At 39.2% G+C, this 22,030-nt stretch overlaps 1 protein-coding gene across 6 annotated transcripts in view; it reads right to left on the minus strand.

Moving 5' to 3' along the window:
- The window catches only part of LEF1 (lymphoid enhancer binding factor 1), a 117,480-nt gene that overhangs the window by 91,647 nt on the left and 3,803 nt on the right, over positions 1–22,030 (minus strand). For all 6 annotated transcript variants that reach the window (XM_045799195.2, XM_045799197.2, XM_045799196.2 and 3 more), the window contains exons 2-3: positions 21,793–21,859; positions 20,214–20,347 (exon numbers count right to left, since the gene is read on the minus strand). In XM_045799195.2, the coding sequence (XP_045655151.1) occupies positions 20,214–20,347; positions 21,793–21,859 (201 nt within the window). The remainder of the gene's footprint in view (positions 1–20,213; positions 20,348–21,792; positions 21,860–22,030) is intronic.

Genomic DNA, 22,030 nt, shown 5'->3' on the forward strand with positions numbered 1-22,030 from the left:
TTAAATCGCTTCATACAAATAAACATTTATTCTTCAAACCTTAAATAATCAGATTCCATGCTTTCCTTTGATCAACCATTCCAATGTTTATTAATCCCTCCCTCTGAAGTAATACTTCCAACCTAAATTCTTTCAACAATTTAAGCCCATTTCCTTTGGATATTTCTTCAGCAAAGAACAAAGCTGGTCACAAACTTGTGCTGAGGAAACAGTCTTCTACTAAGAGATGTTTCAAACTGCCCTCCTGCCTTCCCCAAGTCAAATGACCAGCTTCTCATCGGGCAGATCTCTGTGGGGACTAGCAAAGAGTTCTGCCATCAAGACCCACAAGAATTTGTCAAGATTTGGACAGTGTCCAACTTTTCACCTGCTCGTCAGGCCTGAGAACTGTCCCAGATAGCACAGAGCTTTCTTTCCAAGCGGTTTCATCACTTGCACACACAGTGCATTTTTGGTTTAAAATAGCAAGCACCCTAGCACAGACATCTAATCTAGGGAAAGGAAGGCAGCAGAGTTCCCACACAGCTGCTGGAGGGCAGGGCCACAAGAAGGGTAAGCAGGAGACAACACAAGGTCAGCATGAAGCACAACCTCAAATGATGTAATTTAGCTGGGCCACACCAGGGTCACACACAGCCTCAGCCCAGAGCCGGGCGTGCAGCAAATCCAGGTGATTCTGGGCAGGCTGCAAGTAACCCACATAGCACAGAACTGACACAACCAGACAAAAAGAGAAGTATTTTCATAGTGCTGCATAAGCTGCTGGTCTCATAAAAACCTTCACATGAAACACACAGCAGCCAGGTTGTCAGAAGTATCTTATCGGAACAAATAGGAATGTAGTTCCAATTTACTTTCCCCATCCATCTATAGCAGTGGGTTCTAACGTACTGTACAAAGAGTACACAGCATCATCCACTGGGGTATAGGAAGAAAACACTACAATGTCAATATATGCTTGTATATTAAAAAGTTAAAGTTTTACAAAAATATTTAACATACAGATTGTCACTGGGACCTCCCCCCATTTGCTCTGTATGTCAGACAGGCAAGAGTGCCAAGTGGATTGAAAATAATGGTAATAATGCAAGCACAAGCAAACATGAAGAAAATGGCAAAGCGAACAGTTATCCTCCTTCTAATACCAACTCTTTAAGAGCTTGCATTAGAGCTAAAATCTGTAAGATCTAATAAGAAGCTGACCAAAATAATGAGAAATTATCAATTTTATTTGATATAAGGATTTGCAGCTTCCATCAATGACCATAAACATCGTCCTAAGTGTACACGGTAATCTGAGTTAGTAGATAATTATGCGATTTGGGTATTTAATCCATAAATAATTGTAAAATGGTCACATTTTTTAGCTGACAGGGGCCAGCAATCAAAAAAATTCTCACCACTGATTTATATATCTGAATTATCAATTAACTTTGACTTTCCTTCCTCTCCAAATAGACTAACCCAACCCCTTTTCTCACTGCATTGATGCTTGTACCTGCATCAGGGAAAGGATCTAACCTTGGGGAGGTAAGACAGAGCTATGAAAAGCCAGAAGGAAGAAGGACCGAAGTAGCGATACACACTACAACATGGAGGAACCTTGAAAATAGTAAGTAAGTGAAAGAAGTCAGTTGCAAAGGACCACATATTATGATTCCATTCTTATAAAATGTCCCAAACAGGTAAATCTACTGAGACAAACAACAGATCAGAAGGTGCTTAGATCTGGGGTGGAGGTGAGGGAATGGGAAGACATGGGGGTGAGAGCTCAAGGGTATGAGGTTACTGTCTGAAGTGATGAAAATGTTCCAAAACGGACTGTGGTTATGGTTGCACACATCCATGAAGGTACTAAAAACCATTAAACTGTACGCTTTAAATGGGTGAACTGTACGGTAACATGAATTATATCTCAACAAAGCCATTTAAAGGATACGTGACCACTGAATAAATGTTTGCTGAATAAGTAAATAAATCCCCCCGCCGAAGCCAGTTAAAAAAAAAAAAAAAATCGGGGGAAAAGCCTCCTGGATGTGATCTCCCCAAGTAAAACTACTGTTTGGCTTAGTCCTTGTCCACAGGGTACCTGTGACTTTGACACAACAAAATGTTTGTGAAGATGCAGCATCTGGATGACAACTGTGTGCAAGGAATTCTAGACATCTGTTGGGGTGTGAGCAGATGAGGAAAGCAAAACACAGGTATGGGCTGGTTCTCGGAAGGTGGCCCTTTCACGCTAAGCAACTCAAACCAAGGATTTACTCAAGTTCGATGTCCAGATCTCACCTGGTAATTAAGTCTGCAGTGCCCCCGGAAAGTTACTATCACACAAGATGCCCTCCCAGGGCCAGGCAAAAGCAGTACTGGGCTACTTTTCTACCTTTCTCATATCATCAGACCTTGCTTTACTCCTACAGCAGAAAAACCTCCTTTGCCAAAGCAATGAAGTCAATTCAGACGCTTTCAGTACCCATAAAACAACTAGAGAGAAATGCAAATGCACTTCCGTCTCTGCTCCAGCTCAAAGGTCTGGCACCAAGTGGCCCGGGGGCTTTTGAACCAGGAGTTCACTCAAAAACTATTAAACATGGGCACCTGGGTGGCTCAGTCAGTTAAGCGTCTGCCTTCGGCTCGGGTCGTGATCCCGGAGTCCTGGGATCGAGCCTCGTGTCAGGCTTCCTGCTCAGTGGAGAGCCTGCTTCTCCCTCTGCCTGCTGCTCCCCCTGCTTGTTCTCTCTCTCTCTCTCACTCACATACTTGCTCTATCTCAAATAAATAAAATCTTAAAAACAACAACAACAACAAACTATTAAACAGGGACGCCTGGGTGGCTCAGTCGGTTAACTGTCTGCCTTCAGCTCAGGTCATGATCTCAGGGTCCTGGAATCGAGTCCTACATCAGGCTCCTTGCTCAGCGGGGAGCCTGCTTCTCCCTCTCCCTCTGTATTAAACACAAAATAAACATCTCAGATGTCCCTGAATTATTAACTGTTTTCTCATTTGTAAGTTAACGGTCTTATTTCTCTTGCCACTACACAGAGACCTCTGTTCTTTCCTGATACCCAGCCATCTTGGGAGGAAACATTTCTTTCTGAAAAATTTAATCTCTAACTAATTTCCCCAAGTAGATACATAAGTATCCCTCATAAAATCTAGTTAACGTGGTCTTGCTTTAATTAATTTTGGTTTTAGCTTAGAATTATGTGATAAATGGCATACAAGGCATGAAAACAAACATCCTTAGGCTTACGATGCACAGATTCATCTTAGCACCTTATTCCCAGCAGGCAGTGATTCCCCACTACAGATTTTGACCAAATACTTCTTACATTAACTAGGTGACATCATTTTCAAAGCTGTGTTTGCAACCATCATGCAATGTTTCAAATTGTGAGTAAAGAAACAGAAACAAAACAAAACTTATGAGTAATTTTCCCATTAGACACCTAGCAAGCGGCTGATCTTGGATTATCACTACATGATATAAATAAATGGAAACCTGTCTATCTTCATGAGATTCTGTTTGCCTAATTCCAATTGTAGTCAAATCTGACAACTACCATTGAAAACATGGTGAAAGAGCACACAGAGCAAATGTCTTACAAGTAAAGTTTTCCGGTGCCACAGTACCAAGGACGTGAAACAGAAGGTCTAGCCTTCGTTCCTGCCAATCACCAGTTCACTTGGCAGCTGTGTCTTATAAACCTTTTCATTTAAAATGTTTTAGGAGTGGATGTGTTAAGCTAACTTTACTTTCAAAATAAATTTAAAAAATAAAGTGCTCTAGAAATACTTCTTTGTCTAGGTTACTTCATAAGCATGACCTTTTAATTTAAGAAGTATTTATTAAGTAACTTTCCTGGCCTGATCAGAACAGAGCTGTCTACGCAACCACTTTTAAACAAGTAAACCAAATACTATCACACTTGGAATGGGCCACGTTGAACTGCAAGCAGGTAAAGAAAGAATGGCACACTGCAAACCGCGCAGTCCTGTGGAACCGCTCTACTAAGCCTAGCAGCACCCCTCCGGGAGACCTGGCTCGCCCTTGCCCCGCCGGTACCCCAGGGTCTGTCCTACTCATGCAGATCCCACTCACTGTGTTAAGCTGTAGGTGTCTGTGCAAGTTCACGTTTAAACTGTAAGCTCCCTGAGGGTGCTGACCGTCTTCATGGACGTCTACCCACAACACGGCTCAGCACAATGACTTTCAAAATAAGTAAACCTTCAATGAATACTCATAGGATGAATGATAAATCATTCCTGAAATAAAAGTTCTCTGGTGTCTGTCTTCATTCTACCAGGATGCTTGCTTAACCCTAAATTTTAGGGTTAGTTCAGAGACAACTGAGACAGGTACAAGAACAGATATCTTCTTCTGAATAGTGAGAGGAGATAAAATGTCCCTTTTTGGTTATTGTACCTTCCTGCCAAGGACAAAAGAGTTTTAATAGCATTTCCTTTCCTGAAATAAAATACAAGAAATGAGCCAAGCTAACGCTGGAAAGCATTTTCTTTAATGAAATAGCTAGTTGTTCATACAATAATCAGCAGGTAGATCTTAACTGGTTGTTATGAAGAAACAGAAAAATACTCATAATTTTGGTGAATTACTTTGAACCATTATTATTTCAAGAGTAGTTGATCAAAATAATTAACATACTTTGTATATAAAAAGCTCCCGTAAGTCCATCAGGATATGAACAAGCAATTCACATAAACATGTAAACCACATAAATATATAGACATGTAAACATAAACATGTAAATATATATTTATCTATAATCTATTTAATTAGATTTCTATTTAAATCTATATAACCAGGGAAAACCTAACCTTAGAAATCTACTTAAATCTAGATAACCTATAAAAAGTAGATTATAGGTCATGTGTAATTTTTTTTAAGATTTTATTTATTTATTTGAAAGAGAGTGAAAGAGAGAGAGCGAGCAGGGGTGAGGGGCAGAAGGAGAAGCAGACTCCCCACTGAGCAGGGAGCCTGATGTGGGACTCTGGGATCATGACCTGAGCTGAAGGCAGACACTTAACTGACTGAGCCACCCAGGCGCCCGCTTATGTGTATTTTTTTTTTTTTAAAGATTTTATTTATTTATTTGACACAGAGAGAGACAGCCAGCGAGAGAAGGAACACAGGCAGGGGGAGTGGGAGAGGAAGAAGCAGGCTTCCAGCAAAGGAGCCTGATGTGGGGCTCGATCCCAGCACCCTGGGATCACGCCCTGAGCCAAAGGCAGGTGCTTAACATCTGAGCCACCCAGGCGCCCCCGCTTATGTGTATTTTTAATAGGGTTTCATTTTAGCATTAAAACAAAAACAAAATACTTTAACATCCTTAACTGAGGATATAATAAAAAAATTGAAATATTCTTATAACTGGATAGCATCCAAACATAACAACCTATGATACAAACCTATATTTATTCACATGAAAAGATGAGCATATGATTACAATAAAAAAATAATCTTATGAGCCCATTTATAAAAATGTTTGTATTCTAAGTATAAATGCAGAAAGAAATGTGAATATATGTATGTGTACATATATATAAACGAACCATTGTATCTGAATGATGGAAATACAGATAGTTTTACTTTTTTCTATTCTTTAATGAATTCCCACAATTTTTAAAGAAAAAAATATTACTTTTTTAAAAACAACCAAAAAATAAAAGACATTTTTTTTGAGAGAAAAGATTACTCCTAATAAGTATCTCCATAATAAGAAAAGTTTCCTCACTTTTTAAAGGAAACCCACTGTTGCAACTTCTCAGGAACGATCACCATTCCAGTTAATTCTAAACTAATTTCTCTTACTTAACCTAACATCATGATATCACAAAATCACCACTAACAGCTCCTAAAAATGAAGCTCATACCACATTTTAATTGCTTATTGTGCAAAGAACACTTTGGCAGTAGATTTTTGCCTGTAAATGCTCAGTTCTTATGCAATAAAGAGGCAACATCATTTATCAAAGAGATTCCAAGAGTCACAAAACCCTTGGCCAACCAGCTACTGATTAATCTGTTTAGTCCCTCAGACTTGGGGACACTGGGCCCCAGAAGTGAGCAATAGGGATTCCCATAAAAATGAGACATTTATCAAAATGAGTCTGATACACCCAAAGAACAAATATTTCCCAGGAATTTTCAAGAACACATTAAAGCAATCACATGGTTATGTGTTGAATGAACCAGAAGACAATTTATTCTGAGAACCTGTTATTTAAGCCACCACTAAAGTTGAACCGTTTCCACTGTTTAATAAAACACACATACAGACATTTTAATCCTCAAAGTAGTTTACTGACATTGACTACGGATTCTTCTCAATACCTTTCCAAGGGAGGAACTAATTTATGAATTGGGTCCCGGCTCCTGAATCAGGGATACCTGGCTTTGAATCCAAGTTCTACCACTTACTAAAACTTTGTGACTACAGCAATCAAATAACTTCTCTGTGCCCCAGTTTCTTTACTGGAAACACGGAAAGACTAGTAATAGTCACTTCAAGGATTTAATAAGAAAAATGCATGTAAATGCATTCATTAGATATCACATACATACTAGTATATTAATACTACTACTATCCTCACCTCTGGGCAAAATGCAGTTATATGTCTCATAATCATACAGAGGCTTCTGGTCAAAATCCAGGCAGCTTCAGAGTAAATGAAATGATTTTGTGAGGCACTGCTGATTTAAATAAATCATGGACCTAGGGGGGCCTGGGTGGCACAGCGGGTGGGTTAAGTGTCCAGCTCTTGGTTTTGGCTCAGGTCATGATCTCAGGGTCCTGGCATCGAGCCCCACATCAGGCTCAGCACTCAGCATGGAGTCTGCCTGAGATTCTCTCTCCTTCTCCCTCTGCCCCTCTCACTAGTACAAGCTTTCTCTCTGTCAAATAAATAAATCCTTTAAAAAAAAATCAATCAATCACGGACCAAAATGATGGCCATAATATAAAATCTTTGGTTCCAGATATTGGTTAATTTTTGTTTTCTTAGCATGAAAGAGAAACACAGGATAATCCTTAAGCCAAACTCATGAATGTCTGTCCTGAAACTTGCTGCTCTTTCTAAATTCATTATTTCCACTAATGCTGTCCCCTCATCATCAAGCTAGAACTTTTGCCATCTTTTATACATATCCCCTCCTGGGGCATCTAACTGGTTTTCCTCTGAATTCCATATTCTCCATTAGCACAGCAGCTAAATATACCGTTAAAGAAATTTATAATTTCATATACGATCTCATTGTATATTCACAAAACCTTTATAAGAATCAGCTACATCTTACTGGTGAGAAGCTGACTGATTGCACGGTCCCCTGGCATCTTCTGTGTGCCAGTGGTAGTGATGATAATAAGACCCTGGAGGTGCAGAAGGCACTCAGCAGTAGGAGTCAAGACCTGGGCCCCAATTATGGTACCACTACTTACTAGGTGTGTGATCGGAGCAAATGTCCTACATTATTTGACCTCCCACTTCTTGATCTGTTTTACAGTGGTCCTTAGTCCTGTCTACAGCCTCTATGGCTCAGTTTCTCAATCCTCTTTATGCCCCAGTCTCATCTGTAAAATTGGGATATTAGGAATATTATCAGGTTTTTCTGAGGATGAGCAAATACATACAAACTACTTAGAACAGTTTCTATGTAGGATATACTCAAAACTGATAGCTAATGTCTAGTCTATAGACTCCATGTTGAAAGCTCAGAGAATTTCTAAGCGCAGTTCCAGCTCTGTGATCTGTATGACCTTATTTTTTTTAAGAGTCTCCATTTAAATATGGAATGACATCTGATATTATTGCCCTGTGTTGGTGGAAATTAAAATTTTCTGAATTTATTCCACAAACATCTGGGAAGTAACCTGCCCTATGCGAGGTAGTGTAACAGGTTCTGGGCAACAGAGACGAATAAGACATGTGCCCTACCCTGAAGGAACTAACAACTAGAGAGAAATACAGACACAGAGACAAGCAACTATTATAAGACACGGTAACAGTTATGAAAGTCCTGTGGGAACCCTCAGGAGACAGCACTTAGTTTTATCTGGTGGTAGAATCAGGAGGGGCTTCACAAAGGAGGTACCATTTAGCCTGGACCTTTCAGGATGAACAAGATCGTGCCGGCAGGGAAGAGGGAGCACGGCATTTCAGGGAGACCAAGATAAGAAACTGAAGATGGGAGATTTGGGAAAGGGTTTGGGTGCAGATCTGGAAATGCAGCTGAATGGTAAGCTGCAGGGTAGGGCAGTGAGGAGACAAACCTTGCAAGGTAGATGGTTCCATACTGTGGAAAGCTTTGAAAATAATGCTAAAGAATGTGGGTTTTATTCCATAGCCAATGGAGCAGGGCACTCGAGAAGGAAACCTGAGCTGACTAGAAGGGAACTGAGTGCCAGTGGTCTCTACGGAGGATAGGGCTAGACAGGGCGGAGCGGAGAGAATGTGAGCTCTGGGGCTGAAGTGCCCAGAGTGCTCTACCGCTTTCTTGGTTTGACACCTGTGCAAGTCACAGAGGTATTCTGAATCCTAGTTAAATTATTAAGCATCTACTGGGTCAGGATTCTTCCAAACCTTACTTTAGGTAAGAATCAATAAAGCAGCATGTGAAAAGTGTATAAGCACAACCCGCCTGTGGCTTCTGGTTCAGGACATCTGAGGGGCCCAGGTTATCTGTCTTTTTAACAAGAACACTAGTAAATCCGATGAAGTCAGCCCCTGTTCTAGGAACACTTGCACTAACACAGAGTACTGTGTATTTCTGCAAATAGAACAGGTGGCCATCTATGTTATAGGTGAACAAACTAAGGTCCAGAAAGAATAAGTAACTGGCTGAAGAACACACAGAGAGTCAGTTACAGACCACTGGGATCTGGATCTTCGCACTCCCCCAGCAGCACTCTGCTGCGACTCCCATCAGGTGTGTGTCTGTATTTTACCATTACTGTCTCTGGCCCACAGTCTGAGCAGTCCATCAAGGATTATGACTAAGGGGACAGCCACTCTGTCCTTCTGCCCTCCTCCCTAGCTTGGCCAATAAAGTACAACTTCTGGTCTCTGGGCAGCTGCGGTAGCCTTTTCCTCTCCCCTCCCCTCATTCCTCTTCACAAGGGAGAGCTACTCATCTCTGGTGATTTGGAGAAGAAAATGAACAAGGACAGACTGACTCTTTGTTCTCTCTTTGGGGGCCAGCTTGTCCAAGCATGGATTTGTTCTCACCTCCAGTTCTCCAGGACGTAAGTTCCCTACCTCTGCTGGGGAAGCCTGTGGCTTGCTGATGGGTTCATTTTGGGGAAGTCAAAGAAGTCCAAATTCATGTCATGGTTCAAGCCACATTCTCCAATCCAGCCTCATTAATAAATAAACTGATACTCTGCTCTCCATCTGTCTGACTTCTTCTGTAGCGCTGGACTGATTCTTGACTGGAGAGGCATGAAAATTATCAGTCTTAAAACACCAACCATAACCAAACTTGAACGTTTGTCAAGTACATACTTTTAAATACTGATTTTAAATATATGTGTTTTTTTTAAAGGTTAAATTGCAATGTTGGGTTAATCCCAACTTAAAAATACGGTGTATTCACTGCCTTTGACTCTGCAAATTCTACTTCTAACAATTTATTCCAAGGAAATAGAAACTGTGCGGAGATTTAGTTATAAAATATGCATTTCATCACAACGTTGCCTAAGACAGGGAAAAATGTCTTCAACAAAAGACTGATTACATAAGTTAGACAATCATTAAAAATGATGTTACAAAAGAGTGAAAGAGATATCCACTGTATCTTGGTGGGAAAAAAATCAAGTTATGTAATGGTGTATCGTGTTCCCATTGCTATGAATGTATAAAATATATACTTATGTATATTTCTGTATGTGCATAGAAAAAGGCCTAAAAGGCTACATAGCTAGTTTTAGGAGTGATCATCTCTGACAGTTATTCCTCTTGCTTATCTGAGGTTTCTAATTTCTCTAGTGACCATGTATTACTTTTTTAAATAAAAGTATTCTTTTTATTTTCACAAAAAATAGTTAAGCATTACTGAGATTTCTAACAAAATCATCAAAATAATGACTACTTTTCTGTTTTACATTTTAATCAATATTATGATTCATTTAGTGTTTTATGTTCTGAATGGCAAATGTGGTTATTTTTAATGAAAATAAACACATCTTTATATATTAAGGAAGGGCACTAACTCTACAGCTTATTAAACTGAGGCAGGTTACTGCTGGCCCTGGGGATGGCCTCTTATCTCTAACATGGGGACTATAAAACTCACCCACAGTTTTCAGTTAGGATTAAATTAAGGAACAGTATCTAGCTCGAAGTAGTAGTTTCTTAAAAAAAAAAAAAAAAAAAAAAGGTAGTTGTTTTCCCTTTCAAAAAAACAAAATCCTGAGTTTTAATGCATACACACAAATGAGCAAAAACCAATTCAAGCTATGTTTGGGAGACTTAATTCTTTTCCCAACCCTGCCAGCTAGCTAACTGGCTAGCTCAATTTGCAGTAAACAGTAAACAATTTTTTACTTCAGTACTTTTGGGTTTATTCCAGACTTTTAAACAAATCTAAGTGTTGGAGTCAAAGACAAAGTCTAACACACTTGAGATAAGACCACAGTACCTTTTTCTGGATCCAAGTCGTCTGAACCAGTGCACCAAGATGATACGTGCTCATAATTATTATGAGATATATACATACTTTTAAAATGGAAGAACTCTTTGCCAAGAATGCTGACTCCATATTGAAATATATTTAACATTCACTGGGTTTTATTGAGAGAAAAAGTGAAGTCTTGAAAGGATGGAAGCTGGAATTTTCCACAAAGCTAGAAAACCACTGATTTCTCCTTGCTGCTGGGCCAACATACCCCTTGGACCTGATCCTTGTAGGTGCCAGAAAAGCTGGAAAGATTAAAGTTAGAAGAAAATTCAAAGGGGGCAAAAATAACTTGCCTGTCATCCTCTACGTTCACATGGCTCTTGGAGCTCCTGTCTATATAACTTTTGCAGCGGAGAGAAGAGGCTCGGCTCCTGAAGGATTAAGGAGAAAAGTCTCCTAACCAAAAAAATATTCTTACCTCCAGCCAAGGAGTTAAGAGTCATCTGGCAATTTCATATCAAGTATTAGAAGGACATGAGATTTTTCGCGAATATGAGATTTAGAAATCTGTTCCTTCACACATCTCATTCCCTATGGTGCTAAGGAGAAAAATCAGGTCTCTCCTAAGATGATTGGAGAGAGAAAAAGGAGCTCGAGAGAAGAAAGCCACCTCTGTAAAGGACGTAATGACAATCCCCAAACTAATTTGTGAAAGTACTTTCTAAAGGTGAACGTAAGGCCTTCACACAGCGTCCAAATTCCAGGTCAGCATGATGGCACAGTAAAACCCAAAACCTTCTTCCCTTTCTCAGTAGTTCCCTGGGTACAGCCAAACACCCCTTGTGGCTACACAATTCCCACCAGGTGGGGGCTGCGCACTGGCTCACACCATCTGACACTTGTGCTTTGCTCCCTAAGCTAGAAAACGGAATACTTTTACGGGCTTCGTGCCATCTGAATTTCACATCCACCATGTAAAGTATGCAAGTGAGATATTAATAGGCTATCTTATAAATGAGGAAACAAAGGCTGATGGAATTTAAATACCTCCCCACAGCTTTGAGGAAGAATGATGGACTTAGGGACTAGCCCCCAGGTCTCTGACATCTCACTCAGTACTGCTGTTCTCCACAGGCTCCCCATCACAGGGGACTGCCTACTCCACCTACCCAGGACTCAAACATGCTCTCAACACTGTGGAAGGACACAATTTATAGTACACATTGGCCTAGAAAAGTCAGCACTGATATTGCCACATCTACTTAGAAAGAACACAAAGAATTTTTTAATATCTGAAAATATCTCGTTACTAAAAAAAAATGTCCTTTCTATCTGGAAAAGAATAAAAATAAACTGAAAAGCATTAACCATATGATACTAAAACATAATAGAAAGTGGTTTTCTTTTTATTACTATTATATTTGCATCGCAAGCACCCTTTGGAAGAAAGTGTTTCTATCACCTCCTTTTCTTCAGTCAGGTTTCTAGGACTAAGAAAGAAAGTACTTCTTATAACCAGTCCTCATATGAGGGTCCAGTCCCATTCTTTTTTCATTATTGCAGCGAGCTCCTGGCTGACTGTTTTTACCTGTTATTTGGAAACGTAACAGTCTGTAAGGAGCAACTTTGACTTTCTCATTAAAGACTCTAGTCTAATGTTCTCTCTTTTCACTGATGCAACAAATCAGAGAAAAAGTAAAATAATAAAATACTAAAGATTATTTAGCAGACACTGTCAGATTTTGCTTTTCACATAGCATTTGGTTTGATAAAGAGAGATCACTTGGAAATACCCAAAAAACATACATGAAAAATTTCTAGTACATTTTTTACTCAGCAAATCTACTGAAGTGTCTGTTCTGTGCTAGGTTGAATGGAACTGTCTCAAAATTCATCAATAACCCCTGATCAATTGACCAGATGATCAACTATCATCAACAGTTGATAGGTTTTACTGTAAAATTTTTCAGGATTGAAAAAAAAAGGACTTATAAAGATATCTTAGTTGTCAGCATTAAAAAATTTGTTTTGAGGGGCGCCTGGGTGGCACAGCGGTTGGGCGTCTGCCTTCGGCTCAGGGCGTGATCCCAGCGTTCTGGGATCGAGTCCCACATCAGGCTCCTCCGTTATGAGCCTGCTTCTTCCTCTCCCACTCCCCCTGCTTGTGTTCCCTCTCTCACTGGCTGTCTCTATCTCTGTCAAATAAATAAATAAAATCTTTTAAAAAAAAAAAAATTTGTTTTGGCGGGCACCTGGGTGGCTCAGTCGGTTAAGCATCTGACTCTTGTTCTCAGCTCAGGTCTTGATCTCAGAGTCTTGAGTTCAAGCCCTGCATAGCGTGGAGCCCACTTAAAAAAATTTTTTTTTGTTTTGTTTTGGTAACTGTTTCATTCAAAAGTTGACAATAATAAAGGAAAATTAAAGCTACACCAGAGCCACTCTTCTTTTTATATTACAGAGACTTCCCTTTATCTAACCCTCATACAACCTTTCTCTATGTAAAGAAGCAATAGGCCTCTTTCTTAAAGTGAACATAACATCAACAATGAATTACTGTGATGAAGATCAAAACTTGACTCTGAAAAACTATCAAGTTGCACACGGAATTACTTGTGGGCATAACTAGAAACGATGGTCAGCAATCAAACTTTTTTAGAGTCTACTTGCCCCTAGTTAGCTACAAAAATAAAAGACATTTCTAGGCTCTCTGTGATGCAACATCTCTTCCAGTCATATTTCTCCTACAGATGGGAAAAACGGACAGGTAAGCAAAATTCTTGTTTGCTCTGTAATGCCCTTGCAATATTCCCCACGCAAATCCTCAGTGAGCTTTATGACTGATCTATATACAGCAAGCAGCTAATTTCAGCAGGTTTACAATCTAGCTGGAGTGGGTATTGTGTGTAAATGTGTCATTTCACAGAGACTTTAAAATCCCCTGAACATCCTGTTAAATACTCGGCTAGATTGTCTACATTATCGGATCTCTGGAATTAGCAATCCCTATTTCCTATTCATCTCTACTCAACTCCCCACTCTCCCCTTCAGTGTATTTTAATACCTCTACTTGTCTATCCCTACATCCCACTCAACCTTTGTGGTTGGTCTCTAGGTCATTTTCTGGCTTTGCATCTCCAAATTTGATAAAGATTGAATCATCTATGTGCCTAAAATGACTTAAGGGCTTGTAGCAAAGTCTACAGGTCTTATACTGTGACTTCATAAGGTCATAATTAATATTGAAAAAGTAATCATGATTGAGGTGCCTGGGTGGCTCCGTCGCTAAGTGTCTGCCTTTGACTCAGGTCTTGATCCCAGGGTCCTGGGATGGAGCCCCGCCCGCTTCAGGCTCCCTGCTTAGCGGGAAGCCTGCCTCTCCCTTTCTTATTCCCCCTGCTTGTGTTCCCTCTCTGTCAAATAAATAAATAAAATCTTTTTTTAAAAAATTAAGAAAAAAAGAGGGGCGCCTGGGTAGCGCAGTCGTTAAAAGCGTCTGCCTTCGGCTCAGGGCGTGATCCCGGCGTTCCGGGATCGAGTCCCACATCGGGCTCCTCCGCTGGGAGCCTGCTTCTTCCTCTCTCACTCGCCTGCTGTGTTCCCTCTCTCGCTGGCTGTCTCTCTGTCACATAAATAAATAAAATCTTTAAAAAAAAAAAATTAAGAAAAAAAGAAAAAGAAAAAGTAATCATGATCTCAAATATATTTTTTAAATTATTTAAACAAAGTCCAATGGCTGCCTTTTCCAAATGAGTAAGGACATGTCAGGACGGTACAAAGCAGTACAAGTTTCTTGATTACTACAGTATTAGCTTTCTATAGACTCTCTTGGTTTGGCATAATCACTTAAGTAATCATTTTATTTTATTTAAGTAGCCGGGGGCTTGAACTCACGACTCTGAGATCAAGACCTGAGCTAAGATCAAAAGTAGGTTGCTTAATCGACTAAGCCACCCAGGTGCCCCTTAAGTAATAATTTTAAAGATACACAAGTTTTAAATGAATTTCTTCTTTTTAAAAATCTTGACTCCCATAACAGCAGCACCTATATAATGCTGAGCTCTACTTTTGCCTGGTAATAAAACATGCGGTTTTCTGCTAACCTATGGAGGAGTGCTGGCTTATTTTCTCTTTAAATTCTCAGTCTATCTTGAAATCAAAGGGAAACCAGTTTTATAAAATTCCAATCATGTCTATAATACATAAATGAGGAACAAAGGAGTCAGACAGGAACCGAATGATCTGACTGACTACAGAAATGTCAGTCACATTAACCAAAAATGGTTCTGCTTAAAGAACTAACAAGATTAGTTAAAAACAGATACAACAACAAAACAAGACTCAAAAGCTGGAAATTTTTCTCAATTGATATTACGAAAGAATACATGTGAGGCTACAAGATCAAGTCCAGATGAACCCATTTGTGAGGTCCTATCTCTGTCCTGTTAAATCACAGGAGTCTTTGACCACAACAGAAACTGGATCAAAATACTGGGGTTGATGAGAGCAAGTACCAGACCTGTATGGGAGCAGGGGGAGGGTACTTCAAAGAGTAAGATTTTCTGCAGATCGGCTCAATGGTCTTGTTTTTGTGAAACTGGGTTATGCTCATGTTTTTATGAACGAACAAGAAATTTCTAGAGTCATTTCAGGGGCGCCTGGGTGGCACAGCGGTTAAGCGTCTGCCTTCGGCTCAGGGCGTGATCCCGGCATTATGGGATCGAGCCCCACATCAGGCTCTTCCGCTATGAGCCTGCTTCTTCCTCTCCCACTCCCCCTGCTTGTGTTCCCTCTCTTGCTGGCTGTCTCTATCTCTGTCAAATAAATAAATAAATAAAATCTTAAAAAAAAAAAAAAAAAAGAAATTTCTAGAGTCATTTCAAAAAGAACATAGCTGAATAAGGATCATACTTTGGCCGCACAAGTCATGCAAGGTCAGTGTTAGCTCCTGAAAGGTCCTATGTAGGTAGTATGGCTCCCCGGGACACGTGAGTAAGCAAACCGTTTGGTCATGAGATACCTGAGATATATGAAGTTGGGGGAGAAGGGGTGGCAACAGCTTCCAATTATTCTGACTGAGATCCTTCCCAACTTTATAGCAGCACAATTAAAAATGAATCAAACAGAGAGTTTGAGGGCCCTGAGGAATTTCCCCACACCTTCTCCTGATATCCACATTCAAATTTGAGATAAAACGTACCTTCTAAAATTTAGGTTCTCCTGCACTTGGGGTAAAGAGGAAATTTTAATATACTTAGCTTCAGGAAGTATGCAACTTAGACTAGAAAATTTAAAATAATTTATCACTAAGTCAAATTAAGTACCTTCTTGTAGAAAGGTGAACACACTCCATCTTAAAAATCTTGCTCAAAATATAAGCCATAGTCTCCCTCTATTCTTGAATTATTATTTCTGTATTTTCAAAGCTATGCAGCGGTGTGATGGTCACTGGTATAAAAATAAGCTTACTGATAAGCGTAAGCATACTTAGTTCCTAATGCGAGATGTGACAATGGCAAATATCAAATTTAAGCTGTCTGTAAGCGAATACAAACACGGGGGTAGATTAAGACGAAGTTATAATAGGTATAATTCTGTTCATCAGAAATCAAAATGATGATCCCTTAAGGTAAAAACCATACAGTAGAAATGAGATGCTCAAAATAATGAAAAAAGATCCCTTGAAACATCTAAATAGCAATGTCTACTAAAAATAAGGAAAAAAGGGAAGATGAAATACAAGCGTCTTCCTTTCCCACCTAAAAAGCCATCCTGAGAAGGAGCACAAAGCAGCAAACACGATGAAGTCAGCAGCACCATGCTGACCAGGTGTCACTGCGGTCGCCGTGACCCAGCTGCAACGTTTGCTGTAGCTTCCTGCACCAAGTCTGCTGCTTTGCCCTCCCCGAGCATCTGAAGAGAAATGAGAGGTTTCTGTTCAGAGGTGTTAAAAACTTGGGTTGCCTAAAGGACAGATGTAAGTTTGACACCCAAGATTAACGACCACAGCGTATTAGGCCAGTGGGAACTTTCACTATGTTGAAGCCAGACAAACTCACGGCTCACGCGGTATTCAGGCACCCAAGTGCCAGGACCCAATGGTGGTAACAAACTATTTTTTTCTTTTAATACTTTACCATTGGCCGACAGGGACTGCCACAAATAAGATTCACAGAAAGAAAGGCTTGGGAGGATGCTTTTAATAAACTCTCTAGGGTCCTTGCTCTGAAATATTTAACAAGCTTCGGCATCTTCTTACTCCAACTCAAGCCAAGCTTCACTGTGCTTTAGGAACCGACACCAAATGTGTTATTATTACAGGAGCTTTCTTGTTAGGCCTGATTTATCTGAGCTAAGAATTCTTATTTAAAATTCTGTGAGACACTCATTCATAAGATTTCCGGCATAAACACACCTCTAAGAATTCCAGTTCTGAAGGATGTAATTAGCCAATTAAAATTTCCCTTCAGAAGGAAAAAAGCTGGATTGGCAAAGGTGGTTCGGTTCTCTTGAGTAGATAACAGGTAATAGGTAAGAGCTGTGCAAGCACACGTCAGGGTTTGTTTTAAAGCAGAGCAAAACCATGTAGAATTGTTAAAATGAGCTACCAAAAGAAACATTTCCGTGCATGCCGACTGGCCCGAGCTGCAGGTTGCTGAATTTATATGCAGTTATGTGCAAACGGAAGATTCTTTGTGAGGAAGGGGAGGTCAGGGCCCTCCCCCACCCCCAGGTGTTTTTCTAGTTCTAACACCTGCGGGCAACAGATGCAGTAAACAAGCAGTTGTCTGTAATGCAAATTCAAGTAACAAGGATTCCTCGGGGCTGCTCCCACCTTAAGCTCAAACACAAATGGTCACCCTGCTCCTGACACCTTAGCCGAAAACTTATCACTGGGGATGTCAGTTACACAAACACTAAGTCCTGCTAAGGACAGAGTTAAAGAGCAAGAAGGCACAAGCATGGTTAGGGGTGAAAAGAGAGGCTGCCTTCCGGTTAAAGTGTTTTGGATCTCAGCCACATTAAAGACAGCTGTTGGGTATTAAAAACCAAAGACTGAAACTTACTTCAGTCGGACCCTTAAAAAGAAAAATGGACATAGCCTTGTAGTTAAAAACTGAAAAGCTTCTGTAATTGTGCAAACTGCAAAATATCGCAAGAAATATGTCTAAAATAAATACATCCTAAAATGTAACAGAATAAACCAAAGCAGCAGATAACAGGGTAAGGTAACTGTTTCCTGACCACACCCCTTTCCTCCACTCTACACCCACTAACATTTATTCCGTGGCCACAAATCTTTCCTAAACAATGAGTGACTGTTCAATGCACTGACCTCAAAATTTTAATATATGTACTAACAATAAATACCTTCTATTCTATCAAAATTTCAAAATGATTAGTATGGGGGGGCGTGGCTGGAGACAGAAATGCTGATTTAAAGAAGAGATGCTTAATTTTCAAGATGCTTAGGGATAATATATGAATACCAGCAGATTTTTATTACATTGACTTAATAAATTATTGTTTTGAAAGGAGAAGTGGCTGAACTAAGGAATAAATCCCACAAATACTTATTAAGCATTAACTGTGTTTACAGCTGAAAAGTGTTTAAGATCGTTTTAGGGGTTATTTTCTATTGTTACCAAGTCAGAGACTATAATTTAGATTTGTTAGAAAGATTATTTGTTGTTCTCAAAAGGCTTTCAACAGAAATCTTCAATTATTCCTTATCTAAAACAGATTCTCCTCCTCACCATTAAAAAAAACCCCAACAAAACAGCCCAACTATAAAAGAAGTATCTGAGATGTTTGCATATTTAGTTCAAAAAATATAAAAATTACAAATTTTAAAACTCAGAAGCATTTATTTGGGAGTAGTCCCTAAATATTAAACTGTATTTGCTTTGATTAGTTAATCACTTTTTAGGCAGGAGATTCCTATGTACCACACGGACATCTCTATCATTAAATATCTGAAAAGCTTTTTAAAATAAAATGTGAAAAGGCTATTCTCTATAACAACCATCATAAGACCTCCAAGATCACCATTTTAACTGCTACATGAAAATCAGAAATATCTCATTCCCTACTTGAAAGTTCAAACATCTTTTTGAAATTTATGGAAAAATACTTACAGGAACTTCTAAATCACAGTGCCCACATAAAGTGGTTATATTTCCTAAACCTATCATTCTAACAACTGAAGACTACAAATAATCACACAAATACTCTTCTTCATAATCAATTCCTCTCTGCTACTTTGGTGAATCTGTTAGATTCAGATTCTGTTCACTGAGGTATTAACGACAGTATTTTCCCCAGATGTCCATGACTGATTTTTTTTTCCCCCACTTAGTGGAAGCACTGGGCTAACACGTCAAAGACCATAGGTTCCATCTTCACAACCCTGGATTTGTCTCCCTAAAGGGTCAGTCAGACTGAAACCCTAATTCCCAAGACCCTGCATACATACATGTTCTTCATTGGGGGTGAGGTGGTAGAGGGAGAAAAAGGCTGAAATAGGGGAATAACTGATGGATTGGGGAAAATCCATCACTGCCACAGTAGGGACGACTGTCAGGGAGAACGCCATCAGCAGCACATTTCACATTCACATACCACGTAAGTTACCTTTTAGACGTTTTCTTACTATATAAATGACATTTCCATTTCCCAACAAAAGAGAAATATCATCAAATAATATATCTGAAATTTTTCACAGTGCTAAACATTTGAATGATGGCGTTATGTTGCCACTGCATTTTTAGAACTTCAAAAGTTAACTGAGCCATGAGATAAAAAGAACAATTTTCATTAGGGCTATCTTGAAGTGATATTTCCTCAACAATTGACAATAAAGTAAAAATAACTCATCCCCAACACCCCCCAACTGATTTTTTAAAAAAGATTTATTTATTTGAGAGAGAGAGCCAGAGAGAGAAAGCAGGGCAGAGGGAGAGGGAGAGTCCCAAGCAGATTCTGGACGAAGCACAGAGCCTGACGAAGGGCTCCATCTCATGACCCTGAGGTGAACCAACAGTCAGTCCCTTAACTGACTGAGCTACCCAGGCACTCCCACCCCACGAGCAACTGATTTTTAAAAAACATCAGGTAATACAATAAAACAAGACCCGGTCTTAAAAGCTGAAGTAACATTCTAAATGTTCAGCCCCAAATTAGGTAAAGTAGTTCTGATTCTAGATAGCTTGTGGGCAGTGAAAGCTATACAATACTTAGTTAACAAAAATTAAATCAATTTTTTCCTCTCATCAGCATAAACAGCACAATACTCATAAAATCATGAATTTGTTGATTTAACTTTACTTGATTTCATAACTGATGATCTGTTATTTATTAATTTTAACCAATAAGCCAAAAGCTAAATTCCAAGAGTAAGACATCAAAGGTAGCACCCTTTTAAGGCAGCCATTCCTCACAGCAGGTCTTATTTAGTAATGACTGGTTACATATAATGAAAATATTTCCGATGTGTTCTAAAAAACAACTGTTTTGCTACAACAGAAATTAACTTGCACTTCTGAAAATAATTTGCCAACATCAGCGTGTTACTCACTGTTCTTGGGATGGGTGGAGAAAGAGATCCATTTGACATGTATGGGTCATTATTCATATTTGGCATCATTATGTACCCGGAATAACTCGAGTAGGAGGGTCCCTTGTTGTAGAGGCCTCCATCTGGATGCTTTCCTGGGAGAACCCAAATAACAAGCAATGATGCACTGAGTGCCTTTTTATATCACTGCATTTTCCATCTGAAAATCTAAGTTCTATGACAAATCAGACCTTACATAAAAGATTTGTTTACAAAATACTGTAACTGAATTATTATGCTCTATTTTGGATTGACAGTATTTATTCTCTTAAATGGCTTAGCAGTGAAACAGATGTTTCAAAAACATGTGGTTCAATTTACTTCCACTACTGAGTGGTGTTTTTACAAAAATAAGTGTTATTCATCTAACTTAATTTGTTCAAAACTAACAAACCGGACCAAGAAATACAGACACATGAAAGAACACACACAAACCCAATGTTATATTATAAACATATTAGGCCATCTAGCTATACACACACTCATAAATATTTACACACCTGAAGTTATGCTCCACCTTATCAGCAAACTCAAAAATTCTACCTGTGCTTCTAGATTTCTGGAAAATTTCTAGATTTTACCGAGGGAAAGAGTTGTATCTAGTATATATGGGCAACTACCACATTTATGAAGAATTAACGGCAGGAGACTTAATTTTACATACTACCCCATTCCGCCAAAGAAATGTGCGTGTTTAATATACACCTTTCTTCTCTTTAACCTGTATAACTACTTCGTAGCTCAGAAGGAAGTCTGATATTATAGTCCTTTTCCCTTCTCCTCCTGGCTGACATATTGTAGGTATGTATGAATACTTCATTCTGGTCAAGCCAATTGTGAGTAAAGGAGAGCAGAAATGCAGAGGATTCGACAAGAAAACCCTACAGATTATTTGATTATTTTAAAGTCACAGGGAGTTCTACTTAAATCTACACAATATATGCAATTTTTAAAGTTTTGAGCAAGAATTAGAAATGGGGAGAAAGTCTATCATTTTCCATCTGTAAAGTTCCTAATTTTAAGAATAAAGTTTTATATTTTTACAAATTAGATTCTGATTTACTGAGTCATACTTAGTCTGTGCACTCACTGCCTGCCTTCTCACTGCAGTCAGAAACAGGAACTTTACAAATGAAAATCCATTTGAAACTATTCTTGTTGGAAAATAAACTGCTGTAGACTGTCACTCTGTAACAATGCAGAGAAAAATACTAAAGGTCTAAGCCAGTTAGAACTTGGGCTAAAATAAGGCAACGAGGAAAACTTATTATAGACATTTCCTCTTCCACATAGAATCTGGAAGCCAACTAAAATCCAAAGGCCCCTAACACATTCAAAGACAGTTTTTAAATTATGTAAATATACAAGAGAAATAGGCAGTAAGTTTCCTGAGTTTTCTTTCCCATCTTGTTAAAGTAGTTGACACGGTCTTATCACATCTGATCCCCGTTTCTTGGACTCAAAAATCACAAATATACCTATATTCACAAACTGTACATATGAAGTGATAAACTTGGGAGAAATAGAATTAATGTCTTACCGTCATCAGGGTGTTCTCTGGCCTTGTCGTGGTAGGACTCCTGGGAGGTTTGTGCTTGTCTGGCCACCTAACAGCAAGAATCCCCATCCCCGAAAGAAAGAAAATCAACTTTGAGTTTCTGATTAAGTGTATGTCCACTGGTAATTCAAAGGACGAGGACTGGGTGCAACTCAGTCTACCTATTTTATTAATCTAAGAGGGGTAGGCTAGGGTTGAGAACCTGGAAATCTTTTGCTTT

Source organism: Ursus americanus, chromosome 13, assembly GCF_024610735.1.
Source record: "Ursus americanus isolate L20-20 chromosome 13, mUrsAme1.1.p, whole genome shotgun sequence".
Lineage (NCBI taxonomy): Eukaryota > Metazoa > Chordata > Mammalia > Carnivora > Ursidae > Ursus > Ursus americanus.